This window comes from Eurytemora carolleeae, unplaced genomic scaffold, assembly GCF_000591075.1.
Source record: "Eurytemora carolleeae unplaced genomic scaffold, Eaff_2.0 scaffold1338, whole genome shotgun sequence".
In the NCBI taxonomy this organism is placed as follows: domain Eukaryota; kingdom Metazoa; phylum Arthropoda; class Copepoda; order Calanoida; family Temoridae; genus Eurytemora; species Eurytemora carolleeae.
The window spans coordinates 53670-73264 of NW_019397223.1; the positions used below are offsets into that span (position 1 = coordinate 53670).

General features: G+C 32.4%; 1 protein-coding gene across 1 annotated transcript; it reads right to left on the reverse strand.

Annotated features, from left to right (window-relative positions):
• Positions 1-1240: 1240 nt before the first annotated feature.
• LOC111712849 (N-acetylgalactosaminyltransferase 7) lies at positions 1241-18961 on the reverse strand. The gene is made up of 21 exons (XM_023487593.1): positions 18431-18961; positions 17143-17283; positions 16684-16746; positions 14996-15090; positions 13862-13919; positions 13245-13364; positions 12307-12360; positions 10567-10623; positions 8714-8824; positions 8195-8307; positions 7686-7732; positions 6516-6613; positions 6055-6149; positions 5727-5772; positions 4983-5108; positions 4037-4178; positions 3039-3152; positions 2950-2989; positions 2359-2430; positions 2100-2160; positions 1241-2040 (listed from the first exon to the last, which is right to left on the reverse strand). Exons 1-21 carry the CDS (start codon positions 18478-18480, stop codon positions 1935-1937), a joined length of 1809 nt encoding a protein of 602 aa, XP_023343361.1. The 5' UTR covers positions 18481-18961; the 3' UTR covers positions 1241-1934.
• Between the last annotated feature and the right edge of the window lie 634 nt (positions 18962-19595).

The window sequence follows — 19595 nt, forward strand, 5'->3', positions numbered from 1 at the left end:
TATAAAACAATATTATTCAGCTAAAAATTAGTCGGGGTCATGATTGTTAGTTACTTAAATTAAATCAATATTTGATTATACAATTTTAATAAAAAATGTTTTTATTTCCGAGAGAGTGCGCACTGAGTCTTGAATGCCCCGGTTAGTTGTTTGATTTTGTTTGGATCGATAAATTAGTCGTCTTTGTTGAAGGTAAATTGCTCTCCTAGTTTTCGAAACAATAGCCTTGCCCCGCGATAAATTCAGGGCTCCCAAGTGCCACTCCCAGGGCTGAACTTAGTGACTCTCCCCCCTCCCATTTTTGACGACATAAAATTTAGGATAAAATCAGTGTTATGCTTATTACCTCTGGGACGTTTCCTGAGGATGGAGGAGATGGGGGGTGCTGGAAAAGTGGAAATTCCTCACAAACGGCAAATTGAGCCCCCCCCCCCCCCAAGGCGTGTTCAGGAATTTGTCAATGTCCAGTGGGATGCACTTTCTGGACCCCACCCACCTTGGTTTGGCTTAGCACCCTGGGTTAAAAAAGCCTAAAAACATACATAGCTTTGGGACTGGGGGCAGAGGTGAGCCCCCCCCCCTGAATCGCACCTCTGCCCCACCCCTCTCACACAAAAAATCCAGATTGTGTTTATTTCACTTCATACACTTCTTTGTAATTGTTTCAGCCGTTTTGGACAGGACTGGGGCACACTTTAATTCTCATAGCCGTTTCGATAACGGTTAGCTCGTTATTTCAGTATTAACGGTCTTTTGTAGTATTAACGGCGGCGTTAACGGTTTGTCAAATCGTTAACGACACTCAGGGGCGGATTTAATCAATATCTCAGGAGGGGGCCCATATTTGCGCGTATAAGGCAGACTTCCCACACGAAAAATTGCCCCAAACTGAAAAAATGCCCTTTAAGTAAAGATTTAAGGTTTCCCCACACTTTACTCCCAACTGAAAAGAATACCCCAAATTTAAAATTTGGGGTATTCTTTTTTTAAGGTTAAGTATGATACACATTCCCCCCCAATAGTATATAGTATATACTATATAGTATATAGTATATATATTGTAATATGATAATACATAAAGATTTAATTTTGGTTGGATAAAATATATTCCGATGAATTAAAATGATAATAATTGGTCGATTATTTCAGATTTACTTACATTTTAATTTTAAAAAAGGTATACACTATCTAATAAGACTAAGTAACAAAAATGGTAAAAGTGAGAATAAATTAAATTATATCTGATTTTATATATATTTTCATATATTACATATTACACATTAATATGAAATCACAAAAAATACAATTTTAGAATTCAAGCTATATTATTTCATGCTTAAAACAAAACTTTTCTTATTTAAAAACTGTAATTTTTGGTTTAGAAGTTATTAATATAAATAATAAATATTATTATAAATATGCTGATGCACTTTAGGTTCATATATGGTATATGCATGGTTCTGCATGCCCAGTTTGGCATTGCGGTTATATAACAGCAGATAGGTTCACCGCCATGAAAGTGGAGTACATGACCGGATGAACCTTTGCCCAGCTTTGTTTGACCGACATGAAGGACTAGGTGCAGGGGCCTATGCCCAGATTTGTTTGACCGACATGAAGGACTAGGTGCGGGGGCCTATGCCCTTCTTGGTTCGACCGAGATGAAGGACTAGGTGCAGGGGCCAATGCCTAGATTGGTTTGATCGACATGAAGGACTAGGTGCAGGGGCCTATGCCCGCAGCTTGGTTTGACTTGCAAGGTGGACTGTGGTCTGGCAAACTTAAATGACCGGGTGGGCCTTTTATTGTCCAGCTGAGAGGGGCCAATTCCCTGGTTTGACCAGCTTTAATGGGAACTATATGACCGATTTGACCTAGGCCCAGCTAAGTTTGACCGAGGTGACCTATGCCCAGGTTGACTTGACCAAGTTGACCTATGCCCAGCTTGGTTTGACCGGCATGAAAGTCCACTGCATGGTTGTATCAACCTTACATGTCTTCAGAATCAAATTTTCTCCATTGGAACTTATCGCTAAGCATCTGAATATTTTAGTCATAAAAAATAATTCTTTTATATAATATTAAAAAAAGGCTTATACTTGTTATATTTTGAGTGTTGTAGAGTAGAGTCTACATATTTCCATGGACCTGATACAGATCCTAAACAGACAAGAGAAATTGTAATTAATAAATAGTAAACAAGTAATATTTATCAGGAATCAGTCATAACTCATGGGAAATAATGCTAAACAGAATCACGTTTTTAAATGCAAAATGATGAAGAAAAAGAGCTTTTTAAGCTTTCTCAGAATTTCGTTTTTTTTCGATTTAATGAGATTATAGAGAAGAAATCAGTACCCATTGGACAAACGATGAGTTTGGCGCTATGTTCTGTTGCATCTATACATCTTTCTCCCAAACCTAGCTGACCTGACGAGCAGTTTATATTTAGAACTTTTCAAATGGACCTCTAACTATAGAGTGAAGCATGTCAGATTCACAGAGGAAACCATTTAAGCGTTGGCTGGTTAATAGTGAGATATTATATTTTCTATTATTTTTAACACAGTGTTTCTCAATTAAAGGGATTTGTGGGTTTGAACTACAGAAACAATGGAAAAAATGTCAGAATTTAACACTTTTCTAACTATAAAAACGATGATATCTCCAACAATATTGTTCAGTTACAGGTTTAAAGGATAACGCTGTAAATCGGCATCTATAAATGGAGGGTCCATTACTACAGTCTCTTTTATAAAGCGTAATTTGGCAATTTTTTGGTAGTAAATGGAGAAAATGTGAGCTAATTTCTTTAATTAGATTTAGATTAAAATAATCAAGCAGGGTCATCGATTTGTAAATTTGCTTAAATAATTTTAAAGAAATTTATTGAAACTTTTTTTTTAATTTCTTTTTTATTTTATTGAAATTTGGGTTTTTTATACTGACCTTCTTCATTTAGTCTTACTAGTTGATTATTCCCAGAATAGGAAGAATGAAGGATGAGGTAGGAAGAATGAAGGATGAGGTAGGAAGAATGAAGGATGAGATAGGAAGAATGAAGTATTACCTATAACTGCTGGTGCTTCTCTGCCCAACGGATCCAAACAATATTTTAAACCCTTATTCAATAAAGATCCCTCCGCTACATTCTAGAAATAGAGAAGTGTGGACGCATAAATATGAAATATGGATGCTATAAATTTGACGCATAAATATGGAATATGGATGCTCTAAATTTGATGCATAAATATGGAATATGGATGCTCTAAATTTGACGCATAAATATGGATTATGGATGCTCTAAATTTGACGCATAAATATGGAATATGGATTTTCTAAATTTGACGCATAAATATGGAATATTGAAGCTCTAAATTTGACGCATAAATATGGAATATGGAAGCTCTAAATTTGACTCAAAAATATAGATGCAAAAAAGAGGACCAACGTAACAAAAACTTATCATGAAGCCAAAATCGTTTTATGTACGCGTTTTTTTCAGGTTAATAATGTGCAAATATTATAAAGACAAAATAATTTAGATATTTTCAAAGCTTAGACTTTCTTTTAAAAGGAAAGGAACTGATTACTTACTAATTTCAAATATCAAAGTACTAACTTGGACCATATTCGGCAGGCTCCAAAATTCATTGTTTAAAAATTAAGATTCCTTGATGTCAGGTTACAAAGATGTAAGGGTTAGAAAAATCAAATTTAAGACTAATAATCAGCTCCTTTGTCACGTGGTAAATAAGATATATCATATAACGTTTCTGATACTTGTGGAGCATATCAAGAGCAATATTAGTTATCAACCAATCAAACTTACTTTAGGAAGTTTCTGATACTTGTGGAGCATATCAGGAGCAATATTAGTTATCAACCAATCAAACTTACTTTAGGAAGTTTCTGATACTTGTGGAGCATATCAGGAGCAATATTATTTATAAACTAATCAAACTTACTTTTGGAAGTTTAGGATACTTGTGGAGCATATCAGGAGCAATATTAGTTATCAACCAATCAAACTTACTTTTGGAAGTTTAGGATACTTGTGGAGCATATCAGGAGCAATATTGTTTATAAACCAATCAAAGGATTTACACTCCAAATTCTTCTTTAACTCTAATTGTTTTGAGATATCTCCCATATCTGCAAATTTTGCCAAGGGCTCTCTAAGAAAATGTATCAAGGATTTCACAAAAACATTTACAGTGAAGCCCATAAAACTGTGGAATAGGAAGACGACTTTTAGACTCAAGTTATGATTTTGACTTGGACAATGAATATGAAACACGACAATTGTGCAGTGTTTACAGAACTTTATCTCTAAAGAAATTAATTTGCAAGCTAATGTTAAAACTATTTGCTTGAAAATAACATGAAATACACATAATAATGCTTAAATATCGTTTCTTACTCAACAGTTCTGTGGGTCTCATCTCATCGTAATTTTTCTAAATATTATTAAAACTTTTGTGGTGTGAATACAAGAATTATCCGTAAAACATTAGACGTTGGAAAGATGAAATTAATTTAAAAGTGGTCAAAACCCTTGATTTGATAATTAAAATTGAGAGATCAAGCACTTATTTTTGGTACCATAGTATAAATATTAAAATAAAGTGATTTATATTTGAGCTTTTTACCATCATTTACAATATAAAGAAAGCGGTTTAAAAAACATTAAATAAAATAAGATCAGAGTAAAGGAATAGATTTGATTGTAATTCATCACCAAATATGGTTTTTAGGAAACCTTATGTGAACTAGATACTTCAGCAACCATTAAGACATTATTTTTCACAAACAATACATGAATGAACTCTGTAGCTTTTTTATTTAAGTTTTAGTTTTTATCTTTAATATTAAGCCGAAACTAGATAAAACCCCAAAAATCAAGTTCGATTTTAATAAAAGTTTATCCACTAATTAAAAGATACATTAAATAATATCTTGAAAAGATTAAATGAATTTACCTGGTATAAAAGAACTGTTTATATTGATCATCCATCCATGTTTCAACAACACGTTTATAATTTATTGTAATAATTGGTCCCTTCCGACCCTCAGTCAGTTTTCCAAATCCATATGGCATGAAGGCCCTAAATTAATAATAGTTTTCAAAAATAGTTTCTTTAGAAGTGGATAAATCAAATTAAACTAAAACTGTCAGAAATGGATTTCATAGATTTGAGATCTTAAGGTTTACCTGTCTACGTATTTGGATTTTTAGACTCGGATTGTATACAGTTATTTTAGTAAAACAATTGATATCAAAAATTCTTGTTTTTTTGCCATTTATAAGCACAAAGTTGATGCAGAAAGAACTTGTCTTTGCCAAAAATTATAACTTTCCAATCCCCTTTTTCTTTGCACCCTAACGGTTTAAACCTTTTGATATTTCAATCTTAGATTATTTGATCTAACAGAGCTCATAGTTTGACATATCTAAAGTCTACCACATTGGTTTGCAAAGATATAAACAATATAAAAGCAGAGTTTGTGGCAAATACTCAATTCTTTCAAAGATTTTTCCAGTTTTCTAAATTCCTAAACCTAACCTCTGCGTCAATTTTTAGACACAAAAAATAACTAAATCACATTTAGGAAAGTCTATGAAAGCAACAACCTTTTTATGATAAAGTCATGAATGTTAGAAATCAAAGACGATTTATAATTCTTCTCTTAATTTTAATGTTCAGCGGCAAACAAAATACTACCTGTAAACATGGCCGACCCGGGAGCAGGGAACCCACTGTACGGATCCTGAAAAGTGATTGTTTGGAGAAATTAACCATTTTAAGTATAATAGTACAGAAAAGTTGTCTAAAAATTTCAAAAATAAGTGTATTATATCATTAGATGCATGTAGTTTAAAATAAAAAATTAATCCTTTTTTAATAAAATTAGTAGGATGAAAAATTCTTATTTAAACCTTTCACAGAAAATGTCATTTTGGTTCGAAATCTTTTCCATATATTAAGATTTGATCGTGCTTTAAGATTGTCAGTATAAAAATACATTGATAAAAAATGTTCAAAATCTTACCTCCACACTGCCAAACTTTAAAGGACAGTTCAAAGTTTTCTCCTCCCCACACCAGCAATCCGGGATCATACCCACCCAAACTCAGGAAATAGTCCCTTAACAGAGAACCTTTGTGTCAGGCGTTTAAGAATACCACCACTAAACATAAGCCCTGTTGTATAGTCAATAAACATGATCCCTGTTGTAGTCCCCAAACAGTAGAACAGATGCATTCTATTAACAATACCACAGTGAACGTCACTAAAATGTACCATTGTCACTAAACAGGATCACTGTGGTAATTACTTCAGAGAACCATTATGGTAGTCATAAAAAATACCACGGAGGTAATCACTAAACTGTATCAATGAGGTAATCAGTGAAAATTACCAAACTGGAAAGTTCGGGGTAAAAATATAAATAAATTATCTGAGAAACTGGGAAAAAGTTTTGATTTGTAAACTCAATACAATCAAGGTTACCTATTAATAGCAAAAAGACCTCCAGCATGTGTGGGGGAAGGATAGGGTTGACTCTCATGTTCTCTTTTCTTTGCCTCTATTTCAGGCAGTTCAGTCTCCTGAAGATTATGAAGATTATAATTGTTAACGGAAAGGGAAAAATGGGAAAAATGTAACAATTTTAATGAAACAGAAAATTCAAAATTCCAAAAAGTTTTCCCACAAACTTTGAATTTCTAATCCCGGTATTTCTACAGCCCGAACCATAGAACTATGAATTATGTTAGTTCAAATAGTGTCGTTAAGTTTGAAATATCAATTGTTTACACAATCAGGTTTCCGAGATGTAAGGATCAACAAATTTGAGTTTGAAGCAAGTTAGTTTGCAGCAACTTAGTCCCTGAGTCTTCAAAGTCACAATTTGCGAAATTGTAAGTGGTATTTAAAATTAGAATATTTATCCAGAACAAAGTAAGCTAGATAGAGATATTGGTTAAAAGTCCAATGAGTCTTAACTTTTAAACCCAATTTTCATCCATTAGATGTAGATTTTTTTGTATTTTCTATTTTAAGTTAAAAATCTAATACTAAAAGTTTATATAGCAACTATGGCTAGGACTAAGTCCTCAAATGGAAAGAATATGATTAAACAACGTCACATATGTATTTTGAATATTTAAAGGGACTGTAAAGGAAAAATGAAAGGGGGTATAGGATGAAACCTGAGAATCTCAGGCGTTGAACGATACATATAAAACATCTATATGATGTTTCTGTCTCGAGAAGTTGATATAAAACGGTTTCAAATTTATACGAAAATTCATATATATGCAATTTTGTATAAAAGTCGTAGTATAAAACAGATCATATTCCACAAATACGAAACCAATCTGAAAACGACGATATTCCACAGGTTTGTTCCTGTTTTAATTAATTAAATTTGTATTTTGCATTTTTAATTTATATAATTCAATGCCATAGATTCTCAGGTTTTATCCTACACCCCCTTTCATTTTTCCTTTACAGTCCTTTTAAATATGTTAAGTGAATCTCACGCTTTTTGAGGGAACTTGAATGGGAAATTGATTGAAATTATCCGAATCAAACAGAATGCATTTTGTTGGAGTTAGTTTAACATGAGAAGAGACTCAAAATTGAACTATTTTTGGTTAAAAACATTAACAACTTTACCTTATAGAGCATACCCCATTCAAAGATACCTCGGAAGTGTTGACTCCCTTTTTTAACAAAATTAAAAAATTTTAATTAGACTTTTTTAATATATTCATTAATAGCCACATTCCTAAAATAGATAAAACTTGAAGTTTCCTTGTCTTTTTATTGTATAAAAATCCGTCTCCAAACTACAAAGTGTAACCTAACCGAATCAAGAATCAAGGTCCATGTGAACCTGGTTCAGGCCTTAAGATCAAGTTTGTTGTTTTCTGAAAAGAGGCTCAGCGAAGATGTTTTCAAGAACCGAATTTAATGAATTTAGAATTTGAACCGGCAGTAGGTAGTTTAGCGACGTGTGTCGGAGCCAGAGATAAAATATTGAATTTAAAATATGAACCGGCAGCAGGTAGTTTAGCCACGTGTCGCAGCCAGAGATAAAATATTTTATTTAAAATTTGAACCAGCAGAAGTTAGTTTAGAGACGTTTCTTAGCCAGAGATAAAATATTGAATTTTGTTAAATCCCTGAGTAGACAGATTTATACTCAAATGTTTCATGATCTATCCCGTCAATAATAGGAACTGTTAGAGTAGTATAGTTCCTGTATATCGGAGCTAGGAGAGGAGGTAACCAGTTCCTAATCCAGAGATGGGCGTCAGTTTTTTAGTTGGTTTTAAAAGATTGCAGAGTAACCCTCCATTTATTGAGTGACAAGCAATAATAAATGAGAAATACAAATTGTTCTAGTTGAAAATTGAATAATTTTGATTGAAGTTTTTTATTCAAGTCACAACTGAGGTCTTTGGAGGTCACTTGAAACTACAGTGTGCAGTCTCTTTGAACAGTATTTTTAAAAAAATTTTATTTGCTATGAAATTTAAAAAATAATAGATTTTTAAAGAGAAAATAATGGATATCTCATGCTTTCTTCATCAGACAAAGCTTTAAAGGGTACCCTTGTGAATTGGACATGAAGAGTCACTTGAAATTTTTTCTATTGTCCCTTTAAGAATGAACCAAAAAACGATGCGGGTCTAAAGTTCCTGTTTACTTCGCAGTGTGCATCTAGAAAGACGAGAACAGCCCCATGAGCCTCCTCAGCACCTCGGGTTCGAGATCTGATCAACCCTGCACGCTCCTCGTTCCGGATCAATCTATAAGAATTTTTTATTTTATTTTATACTATTTATATCTTTACCTTTTATGACCTAGCAGAATTCAAAGTTTGAAATATCAAAGGTCTATGATATCTGAGAAAAAATAATTAGTGACAATAAAGTAATTGAACCACGAATAAATGAGCTGAACCACTTCTCTTGAATCTAACGGTTTACAAAAGGAATGATTTAACGTACAAGGTTATCCAAATAGTATGAGACTTTAATTACGACCTAAGACTTTTAAAATACGATAAGATAAATTTGTCCAAATGTGTATAGTGATTAGATCAGAGTTTGTGGCAAAGACTCAATTCCTTTGTCCAATTTGTGTTAAATAAAGTTTTATAATGGTATTTGATTTGTAAATAAAGTAACAAGCTAACAATTGCAGGAAACCATTGATTTAAAAAAAAGACAGATTAAATTCCGTACAGTCGTCCCAGGGTCATCCTTCCTGCTTAACCCTGTAGTTATAAACTATTTACTTCATTAAACTTACAAAAATATATGAATTAGAATACTAGAGATTAAATATATGAATTAGAATACTAGAGATTAAAGAGAGTACTCAGTTCCTTTCATGGCAATACAATGGTTGCAAAAAGTTATAATTACATTGGGAATTGTAATTACATTGGGAATTATAATTACATTGGGAATTATAATTACATTGGGAATTATAATTACATTGGGAATTGTCCGATTTTTCCATATTTTGGAGATATAATTTGATATTATTGTTTTCTAGGCTATCATATATTTAACTGAATAAACCATGTCATTAATTAAAGGGACTTAAAGGAAAAATGAAAGGGAGAATAGGCTGAAACCTTAGAACTTCGGGAGTTGATCGAGACCTATAAAAGTTCTACCTATCAATTTCTCAAGACAAGAACATCAGAAAGAACTCTTTTAGATCTCGATTAACTCCTGAAGTTCTTAGGCTTCAGCCTATACCCCACAACATTTTTTCTGTACAGTCCTTTTAACTCCGAAAGATTTAACTGACTACCATGTTGTTACCTGACTTCCAGGTTATCACCTAACTACCATGTTGTTACCTGACTACCGGGTTATCACCTAACTACCAGGTTATCAACTAACTACATGTTGTTACCTGACTACCATATTATTACCTGACTATAACCATGGCGTTACCTGACTACCTTACTACCTAACTACCATGTTATCGCCTAACTACCATGTTATCACCTGACTACCAGCTTATCACCTAACTACCATGTTGTTACCTGACTACTAGGTTATCACCTAACTACCATGTTGTTACCTGACTACCCGGTTATCACCTAACTACCATGTTATTACCTTACTACCAGGTTATCACCTAACTACCATGTTATCACCTTACTACCATATTATCACTTTACTACCATACTATTACCTGACTACCAGACTACCAGGTTATCACCTATAACTACCTTGTTTTTACCTGACCACCATGGTGTTACCTGACTACCTTACTACCTAACTACCATATTATCACCTTACTACCATGTTACTACCTAACTACCATGATATCACCAAACTTTCATGTTATCACATAGCTGACTACCAGCTTATCACCTAACTACCATTTTGTTACCTGACTAACATATTATTACCTGATAACCATGGTATTACCTGACAACCAGGTTACTACCTAACTACCATGTTATCACCTAACCACCATGTTGTTACCTGACTACCGGGTTATTACCTGATTACCATGGTATTACCTAACTACTCCTCTAAATATTCTGAGATAGTTTTGAAGACCCTCTCCTAACTCATTCCTGTAAAACAATTTTATCTTTTTTATATAGATTGATATATCTCAGTAAATTTAAAGTAGGAGTATTAAAAGTATGAAAAGAACTAAATTCAGAGATCGGCAGATTTACTCTTGATCTATAAACCTTTACGTATAGAAAGGATGATGTTATGTAAAAAGTATTAAGAGACTATTGTGCGCTGCAGCTAAACATTGATATTTGGGTAATCAGAAACTTTCTTTACCCATTAGTGACGAGATCATTAACTATAAGAGAAGTTATTTTAGTAGGATCTTGTCATAACAAAACTTGATCGTACTCTTGAAAAAACAATATTAAATTTAATTTAAAATTTTTTTTGTACAGGGTGACCTGTAAAACATGAAAATCTAAAAAACTTTGTTAATTCATAATTATTTAATTATCTTCAAAACTTTACTTTTCATGTTTTAGTTATTTAGATCTTTAAAAGAAGTTTCCAAAAATGGCTTAAATTTTTTCTGGCAAAAAATTGACAATTTTATAGATTCAACACTAAATTTACTAAATTCTTTTGGTGTTCTTCAGAATTCAAAATCTTGTTTTTTGGGGTTTTTTTAAATTGAAAAAAAACAAGTTTAAAGTTACGTCAAATATAAAATATGTTTTGAAAACAGGGAATCCTAAGGAAAGCGCAGGAAAAGACAGGACGACATTTAGTTTAAGAATAAAGGCACTTAAAAAAACCCGGTCAAAATTGACCTTCTCGTCACTAATGTGACGTCATTAAGCGTAACTACCAGTGGCACAATCTATATACCAAGATGGTTAAGCCCGATTTACAAACGCTTTGTCTGATATAGTCTAAATTGTGTATCCATGTTTTTGTTTCTTTAAAAGGTTTATTTTCATTTGCGATTCCTCTGCAATTAAGGGATTTGCGCATTTCTTGCTTATGAAAAGCAAAGGAGAAACTATGAGAATTAAAACGACGTTATCTTTTACAAATTTAGTACCAGGTTAAGGTTTCAAGGGTAAATTGTAAATCGGGCATTGCAGTCATCTTTACATGGGGGGTCACTTGAAATTACGCTTACAGCCCCTTTAAAGGGACTTTCAAGTGACCCTCTTATAAGAAGTTACATGTTCAATTCACAATTTCACAATGGTACCAATTAGCCCATTATCAGATTAACACAGAAGAAGATATCGTCTTGAAAAGAAATAAAATCGCTTTACTTTCTTCTTAATCTCTGCTGAATAAATCTGCTCGTCACCACAATTAAAAATAATCAATTTACAATTATTTTCTTTATTTTTTCTCGGTTAAAGATTTACACGATAATTTTAAGAATCAGACGTGCCACTTAATCAAACGAGCCACCCAATCAGACGTGCCACTCAATAAGACGTGCCACTCAATCAGACGTGCCACCCAATCAGACGTGCCACTCAATCAGACGTGCCACTCAATCAGACGTGCCACTCAATCAGACGTGCCACTCAATCAGACGTGCCACTCAATCAGACGCACCACTCAATCAGATGTGCCACTCAATAAGACTTGCCTCTCAATTAAACGTGCCACTCTTTAAATGGAGAGTCACTAGAATTACGTCTTATCGTCTTATATACAGAACAGACCTTGTAAGGAAAAAGCACTTGACAAATTTCCACCAAAAAATGCACAATATAGAAGGTAATTTGTAAAAAAAATGTATTTACCGATCAGAGAAATCATCCACAAGAAGAATTTCCTCTAGAAACTGGGAAGGTGTTCTAACATATACAAAGAGATATTTAGATGGAAAAAATATAAAAATTCTAAAAAAACATTACTCAAAATGTCAACCAAATAATCAGATACAGACCAAAAGAAAGTTTAATCGTTTTTGGGTACAAGAAGACATTTACTTGATACCCTTAACAATTTGATTTTGACACGTCACAATTTCTTGTGAGGGTGTAAGATGGATTATGGTAAAAATGCATCATGAAATAAAACAATGACGACATCTCCTCTCTTCATAGCTATTATATGTTTGAGTGCTTTTTAATTTTACATTTGGGAATTAGGATGAAATTTGCAATATAATCATTTTTAGAAATAGAAAATTAGAAACTGCACTCATCCACTATCTAAAATTCTTATAAATATCTTTATATCTTTTTAACATACAAAAATTAGTAGATATTATAGTTTTGAGTTTTGTTTTTATACATTTAAGATTTTTTATTTTAAAAGTGCTCAATAAAAATGTGAGTTATATATCACATAATAAATTGAATTCTCGATAAAGCTGTATATTTCATTATAAAAAAATTTCTCATTAAAATATTAACCAAAACAATTCTTTTAACAGATGGAAAACTTTGCATTATAGTAAAAGCTAACTTATCAAGAATGCAATTTTAAAACAGTATTGGAGTCCCAGATTCTTAAAAATTTAAAAACTTTATTTGTTTAAAAACTGACTCAAAACTAAGTTCAGCAGTAGCCACAGGGTGTCCCAACTAAGTTGTATAACTATCTAATAATGTCAATTTTAATGTCCCAAAATTCTCATGCGTTTTGGGACACCATGTATTATCAAATTTCAGGAATTGGTTTAAACCCCAATACAACTTTGGCTGTATAAATTCTAGAATTTATCTCCATGTTCCTGTTTATAATACTGTGAACTGTCCTCATCAGCACAGATCTTCCCTCGTTATGGAAGACGATAACTACAGAGGCTTTAGGGAGCTGGGTTGGATAATGCCAGTTCTTACATTCAGCTAACCTAAACATTTAGGGAGCTGGGCTGGATATTCAGTTAATCTAAACATTTAGGGAGCTAGGTTGGATAATGCCAGTTCTTACATTCAGTTAACCTAAACATTCAGGTAGCAGGGTTGGATAATGCCAGTTCTTACATTCAGTTAACCTAAACATTTAGGGAGCAGGGTTGGATAATGCCAGTTCTTACATTCAGTTAACCTAAACATTTAGGGAGCTAGGTTGGATAATGCCAGTTCTTACATTCAGCTAACCTAAACATTTAGGTAGCTAGGTTTGTTTATGCCAATTCATATATTTGACTGAACCTAATTAAAAAAATGTATACATTTTTAGAAATAACATTCTGAATGAATTTACTTTACTCACTAAATCGAACAATACGTTTTAGCAAAATATTTTGATAAAAAGATTACACATTTTTGTATAAAAAATCCGCAATTTTTTGTTCTGAGACATACTCCATTTTTTTTCATTGGAAAAAATCAAATTTTTGATTACCTTGTATCAGGGATAGTTCTATCCAAGGATATTAGGTTACTGGCAACCATATTCATCCCTGAAACAAAACAAAAATTAGAGGCAACCTGCTTAAAAACAAAACGACTTTAATTCAAAATCTTAAAACGAAAGTTGTAAAATAACTTCAAGATGACAGGAACACTTGAGCTTTTGATTCATTGAGTTGAAATGAAATACGCAATACGCATGATTGTAGTTTAGTATCTATATAGAATCTTCGAGAAAATATAGCCTGATTCCTTCTTAAACAGTAAAAAAGCACTTATTTCACCTAATTTTGATTTTACAGACGGAAGGGGGGTAGGCGGGGGGGGGGGTTACCCGGCTCTGTATTGAGAACTAAGGGGTCCCAATAATTCTGGAAAATCTTATAAAGGTCGTCTTAGTACATTTATGCTTTCATTCACTTAACTTTCTTGAACGAACAAACCTTTAAATGTAATTCTTTATAAATTAGGCGAAGTTGGACTCCTATTTTCAAAGTTATTGAGGAGTACCAAAAATATACAGACAAAACAATCTTAATAGATTAGATATTAATCTCTGTTCTCACCATAATCATTAATACATTAGATATTAATCTCTGTTCTCACCATAATCATTAATACATTAGATATTAATCTCTGTTCTTACCATAATCATTAATAGATTAGATATTAATCTCTGTTCTCACCATAATCATTAATAGATTAGATATTAATCTCTGTTCTCACTATAATCATTAATAGATTAGATGTTAAACTCTGTTCTCACCATAATCATTAATACATTAGATATTAATCTCTGTTCTCACCATAATCATTAATAGATTAGATATTAATCTCTGTTCTTAACATAGTCATTAATAGATTATATACTAGTCTCTGTTCTTACCATAATCATTAATAGATTAGATATTAATCTCTGTTCTCACCATAATTATAAATGCATTAGATATTAATCTCTGTTCTCACCATAATCATTAATAGATTAGATATTAATCTCTGTTCTTAACATAGTCATTAATAGATTAGATACTAATCTCTGTTCTCACCATAATCATTAATACATTAGATATTAATCTCTGTTCTAACCATAATTATAAATGCATTAGATATTAATCTCTGTTCTTACCATAATCATTGATTGAGTTATCTACTTGGTCTGATAGTTCAGGTTCAAGATGGTAGGGTTCTCCGTTCTCCCCAGGACCCTCCTCCTCCTCATCCCTTTATATCATGATTTATAGCTTTAAAGGGACTGTACAGTGTACACGTTATTAGAGGTTTAAAGGGACTGTACAGTGTACACGTTATTAGAGGTTTAAAGGGACTGTACAGTGTACACGTTATTATTGGTTTAAAGGGACTGTTCAGTGTACACGTTCTTAGAGCTTTAAAGGGACTGTACAGTGTAGACGTTATTACTGGTTTAAAGGGACGGTACAGTGTACACGTTATTAGAGGTTTAATGGGACTGTACAGTGTACACGTAATTAGAGGTTTAAAGGGACTGTACAGTGTACACGTTATTAGAGGTTTAAAGGGACTGTACAGTGTACACGTTATTAGAGGTTTTAATCGTTTTGATTCGGTTTTGAGGGTTTTTGGACAGTTTCACTTAAATCTGAAAATTTTTACGAATTTCAAATTTATTTATTCTAAATATTTGCTTTTCTTAGTTCTTACTTGAGACAATAAAACTGAAAACTACTACAACTACAATGAAGCAGAGTGTCCCGATACATACTGGTTTTCACAAATTTTTATTTTCTTTCAAAATTATCAGAATCAGGGAAGTCAACAGAAGGAAAAGAAAAAAGGAAGGAGAGAAACGATGACAAGAAGAAGACTCAAATCAGAATTTGTCTGTATCAACTGTATCCAATTTATAAAATTCATCCCAAAATAAATTCAAAAATAATAAATTGTTAAAAAGATTTGCTTTTCTTACATTATGCCTAATTTTTACCCTGCAAATAAAACCAAAAACTATCGTTTAACAGAATACAGTTTTGAAATGTTGGTAGTTAATAAAAAAGATTTTAAAAATGAACCAAACGATTAACAACCGTATAACACGTGTTTTCCATTAAACCTCCATTTTAAAAGCGACATCTTTAATGAATAGTAGTACCCCGAATCTCTATCTGACTAATAGTTAATTAGAAAAATAAGGCGTTTGTCTTTCTTAAACGTGCACAAGTTACATATATAGACAAAAACACGATTGATATTAAACAAAAAAGAAGAATATCTCATCCTGGACCAATAAAAGGTTTAAAGGGTACCGTTGTCTGCTGAGAATTAAACATGCCAAGTTTAATCTATCTTTACATCATAATAATCTAAACTCCAATACATATAAATTGTCAATTTGATTCTTCGGTTTAAACGATACACGCACCGCTCTGCCCCTTTAGTAAAAGTAAATTCAACCGATATGAAGCATAACGTCTGACCTTGTTGCACCGGCTAGTCCTGTCCATAGAGCTAGGTACAGTACAAACTGGGACCGAAAAGGTTGACCCGGTTCGGAAATTCAAATGTACTACGGCTGCCCGTGGATAGCATATAAATACATCCTTTTATATCCTTCACAAAATCATTATTTTTTAAAAATTATCTATTCATTTATTATCATATATAATCATGTTAATCCACAGTTTTGCGATTAGTTCTGTAATTCTTTTACAATCCCATTCTCATAATCAGCTTAATTGTTTGGTTTTAAGTTTAATTATTTTTTTACATACATCATCATTATCATTGTTTATTGTATTTAACCTCTTTTTTATATTTTAAAGAATTTAAAATTCTAACCTGAGGGGTTCGAAATTTCCTGGGTTTCCCGGTGTAAGATAAGGTTCATGCTCAGACCGTTGTCTGAAAAAAATCTCTTTTAAAGGGATTGTATACTTTTTTCAGAATACTCATAATAATCCAATTTTTTAAATTTGGAACACAACTCTGTCCAACTTAATGCTCAAAGATGCTCCAGAGGGCTTGAATAATTGACGCTTTTAGTAAAAAGGAATTGAGTTTTTGCCCCAAACTCTAATTTTCTAATCCCTATATACCTTAGATATTTCAAACTATGAATCCTGTAAAATAAATTAGTCTAAGTTTGCAATATTAAAGGTTTTAAACCATCAGGTTGCAAATATATAGGTATTAGAAAATTAATGTTTGTAACAAAAACTCAATTCTTTTTCCAATGAACTACTTTTTTTATGAAAAATCATTTGTTTAGATTTATTGGATCAACTTGATTTTTTTTACCTTCTAGCAATATTTTGTTGAGCCTGTTGTTTGTTTACATTTTGTTTGTTTACATTTAGTTTGGTTGGGGGCGGAGTAAACTTCTGAAGAAGGCCGGTCAGTTCATCAGGGAGGAGGAGGTACAGAACCCCCAGCAGAATACTGAGCAATCAATCAATCTTTTTATTTGTTTATGTAAATAATAAGAGATATTTACTTAAACATATGTTTCCATAGGTTGCCTGTTTGCTTGTTTGTTTGCAGGCGCACAACTAGACAGATTAATGGGGGCATGCCCCTGCCATTAAGAAGACTTGACCCCCCGTAAGGGGGGGGGGGCAGAAGTCCTTATTTCCCCACCCCCTTTTTAGAATGCCACCAAATATTTATAATTTGCATGCACCTAAATTTAATTTATTTTTATCCCAAAATGTTTTTTAAATACACCCAACTTTAAGGTAATTACTCCAAAATTAAGAAGTTTTGCGCTCAAGCCTTTGATTAAAAAAGCGCCTTCATATACTTAGAAAATGCCCTTAAATAAAAAAATTTGCCCTCAAAATAAACATTTAAGATTTCCCAAACACCAATTTGTTCAAACTGAATAAAGCCCCCCAAACCAAATTTGCCCTTAAAACAAAGTTTTAAGATTTCCCAAAACTGAATAAAGCCCCCCAAATAAAATACGTCCCCCTGAAATTTTTAGATTTTGCCCACACACACTTTTCTCAAACTGAAAAGAATTCCCCCGAATATAAAAATTTACCCCCAAATATCCTGAATTGGTAAGGTAGTTTTTTCATGGTTGAGTATAATGTTAAGGGGGGTCTAGAAAATAATTGAATGTCTAGTTGCGCGCCTGTTTGTTTGAACGCCATAATCTCTGATTTTCTAATCCCAATATCTTAACAACCCAAAGACTATGAATTTGAAGGATTAAATTTTTAAAGTTAAAATATCCATCAGGTTACAAAGGTATAGGGATTAGAAAATTCGAATTTGTGACAAAAACTCAATTCCTTTGCCTTAAAATATTTTTTATTTTTTTTTATTTTTTAATGCACCGTTGAAAGCAGGAAAGTCTGCAGGACAAATGTTTCTTGAAATTATGTCTAAAAAAAAAAATTAGGAAGGCTGAACTGATTTAGTCCTTTTTAAAATAACGTTAAAAATGTCAACAAATAACATATACGGACGAAAACTTTTAAAGTTGTTATTTATACAGGAAGAAAAATACTGCTGTTAATTGGGGAAAAAATATTATTTTATATAAATGAAATCAAATATTTTATAAAGATTGATTTTTTCCCTGGATAGTATGATTAGTTTAATAAGTCTAGTTCTTCTACAAACTGCCATTTTTTATTGATACATGGTGCAATTATTCAGTCAGCTGTGCAGTGTAGACATTAAATAAATTCACAATTTAATTCCACAAAATGTACCGCTATGTACCGCTTTATATTTGTTCACTGTGCAATGTACATTGGGGTTGAAAATGTAGTGTCAAAAGTTTGTTTCACAGATTACATCACGCATCACATTTTCTTTTCACTATTTTTTAGTGCACTTTCATTTTTTATTTCCATTTTTTTAAACGTCTTTGCATTTATATGTACGGTGTACAGTTTTTGTTTTACACTGTACTGTGTGCAGTTTTTGTTTTACACTGTACGTTGTACAGTTTTTGTTTTACACTGTACGGTGTACAGTTTTTGTTTTACACTGTAGGGTGTACAGTTTTTGTTTTACACTGTAGGGTGTACAGTTTTTGTTTTACACTGTAGGGTGTACAGCTTTCGCAGTTTAGCTACAGCCAGTTACATTGTTATCTGGAATAATTATTCATTCCAATTATTTTATAAATTAAAAATTTTAATGTCTGTTCAAATTAGTGCAAATATAGAAAGTGAAAAAGTGCATAAATTAGATATAAATAATAATAAATGTGTTAATTTAAAAAACCAATCAAGTTAATTTTCCTACATAATATATCATCTCTTTTTTCAATTCACTAATTCAAACTAACTTTTAATATGCTAATTTTGTATCAATGAAAACCCTTTAAGTTTAAAAACAATATGACAAGAAAAAAAGTTTTTGAAACTTTGCTAATGATGCTTTGCTTCGTTTAAATGTAATGCGTTATTAGTTCACAAAGCCGGTACAGTATTTCCTCATAAAATGAATGTCTTCCTATAAAATTGGATTTTGGGTTCGTTTCTTGGGCTCATTTAACCTTTGAACAAAGTATGAGTATGAGAAAAGCTAGTTTCACATCTGAAATTTGAAAACTAAAGAAAGTGTGCGATTTCAAACTGACGAGCAATTCTCTTCAATTTGACATCTGTAGAATCTCTGGTTCGACTGACACTAAACTGAACACCTGACTCCTAGATATAGTAAACACCCACGTACTGGTCCTGGTCCTGCATATACATCCTTGATATGCGCCCAGCCAGTCTATAGTTCCC

What these genes read in the sequence shown, in the direction of transcription:
- LOC111712849 (XM_023487593.1), bottom strand. Translation starts at nt 18,480, where the DNA reads ATGGCAGTTTGTAGAAGAACTAGACTTATTAAACTAATCATACTATCC. An exon ending in GTTCACAGTATTATAAACAG is followed by an intron (nt 12,361 to 13,244) that starts GAACATGGAGAT and finishes TGTATATGTTAG; the next exon opens with AACACCTTCCCAGTTTCTAG. An exon ending in ACTCATCGTTTGTCCAATGG is followed by an intron (nt 2,161 to 2,358) that starts GTACTGATTTCT and finishes TTGTCTGTTTAG; the next exon opens with GATCTGTATCAGGTCCATGG.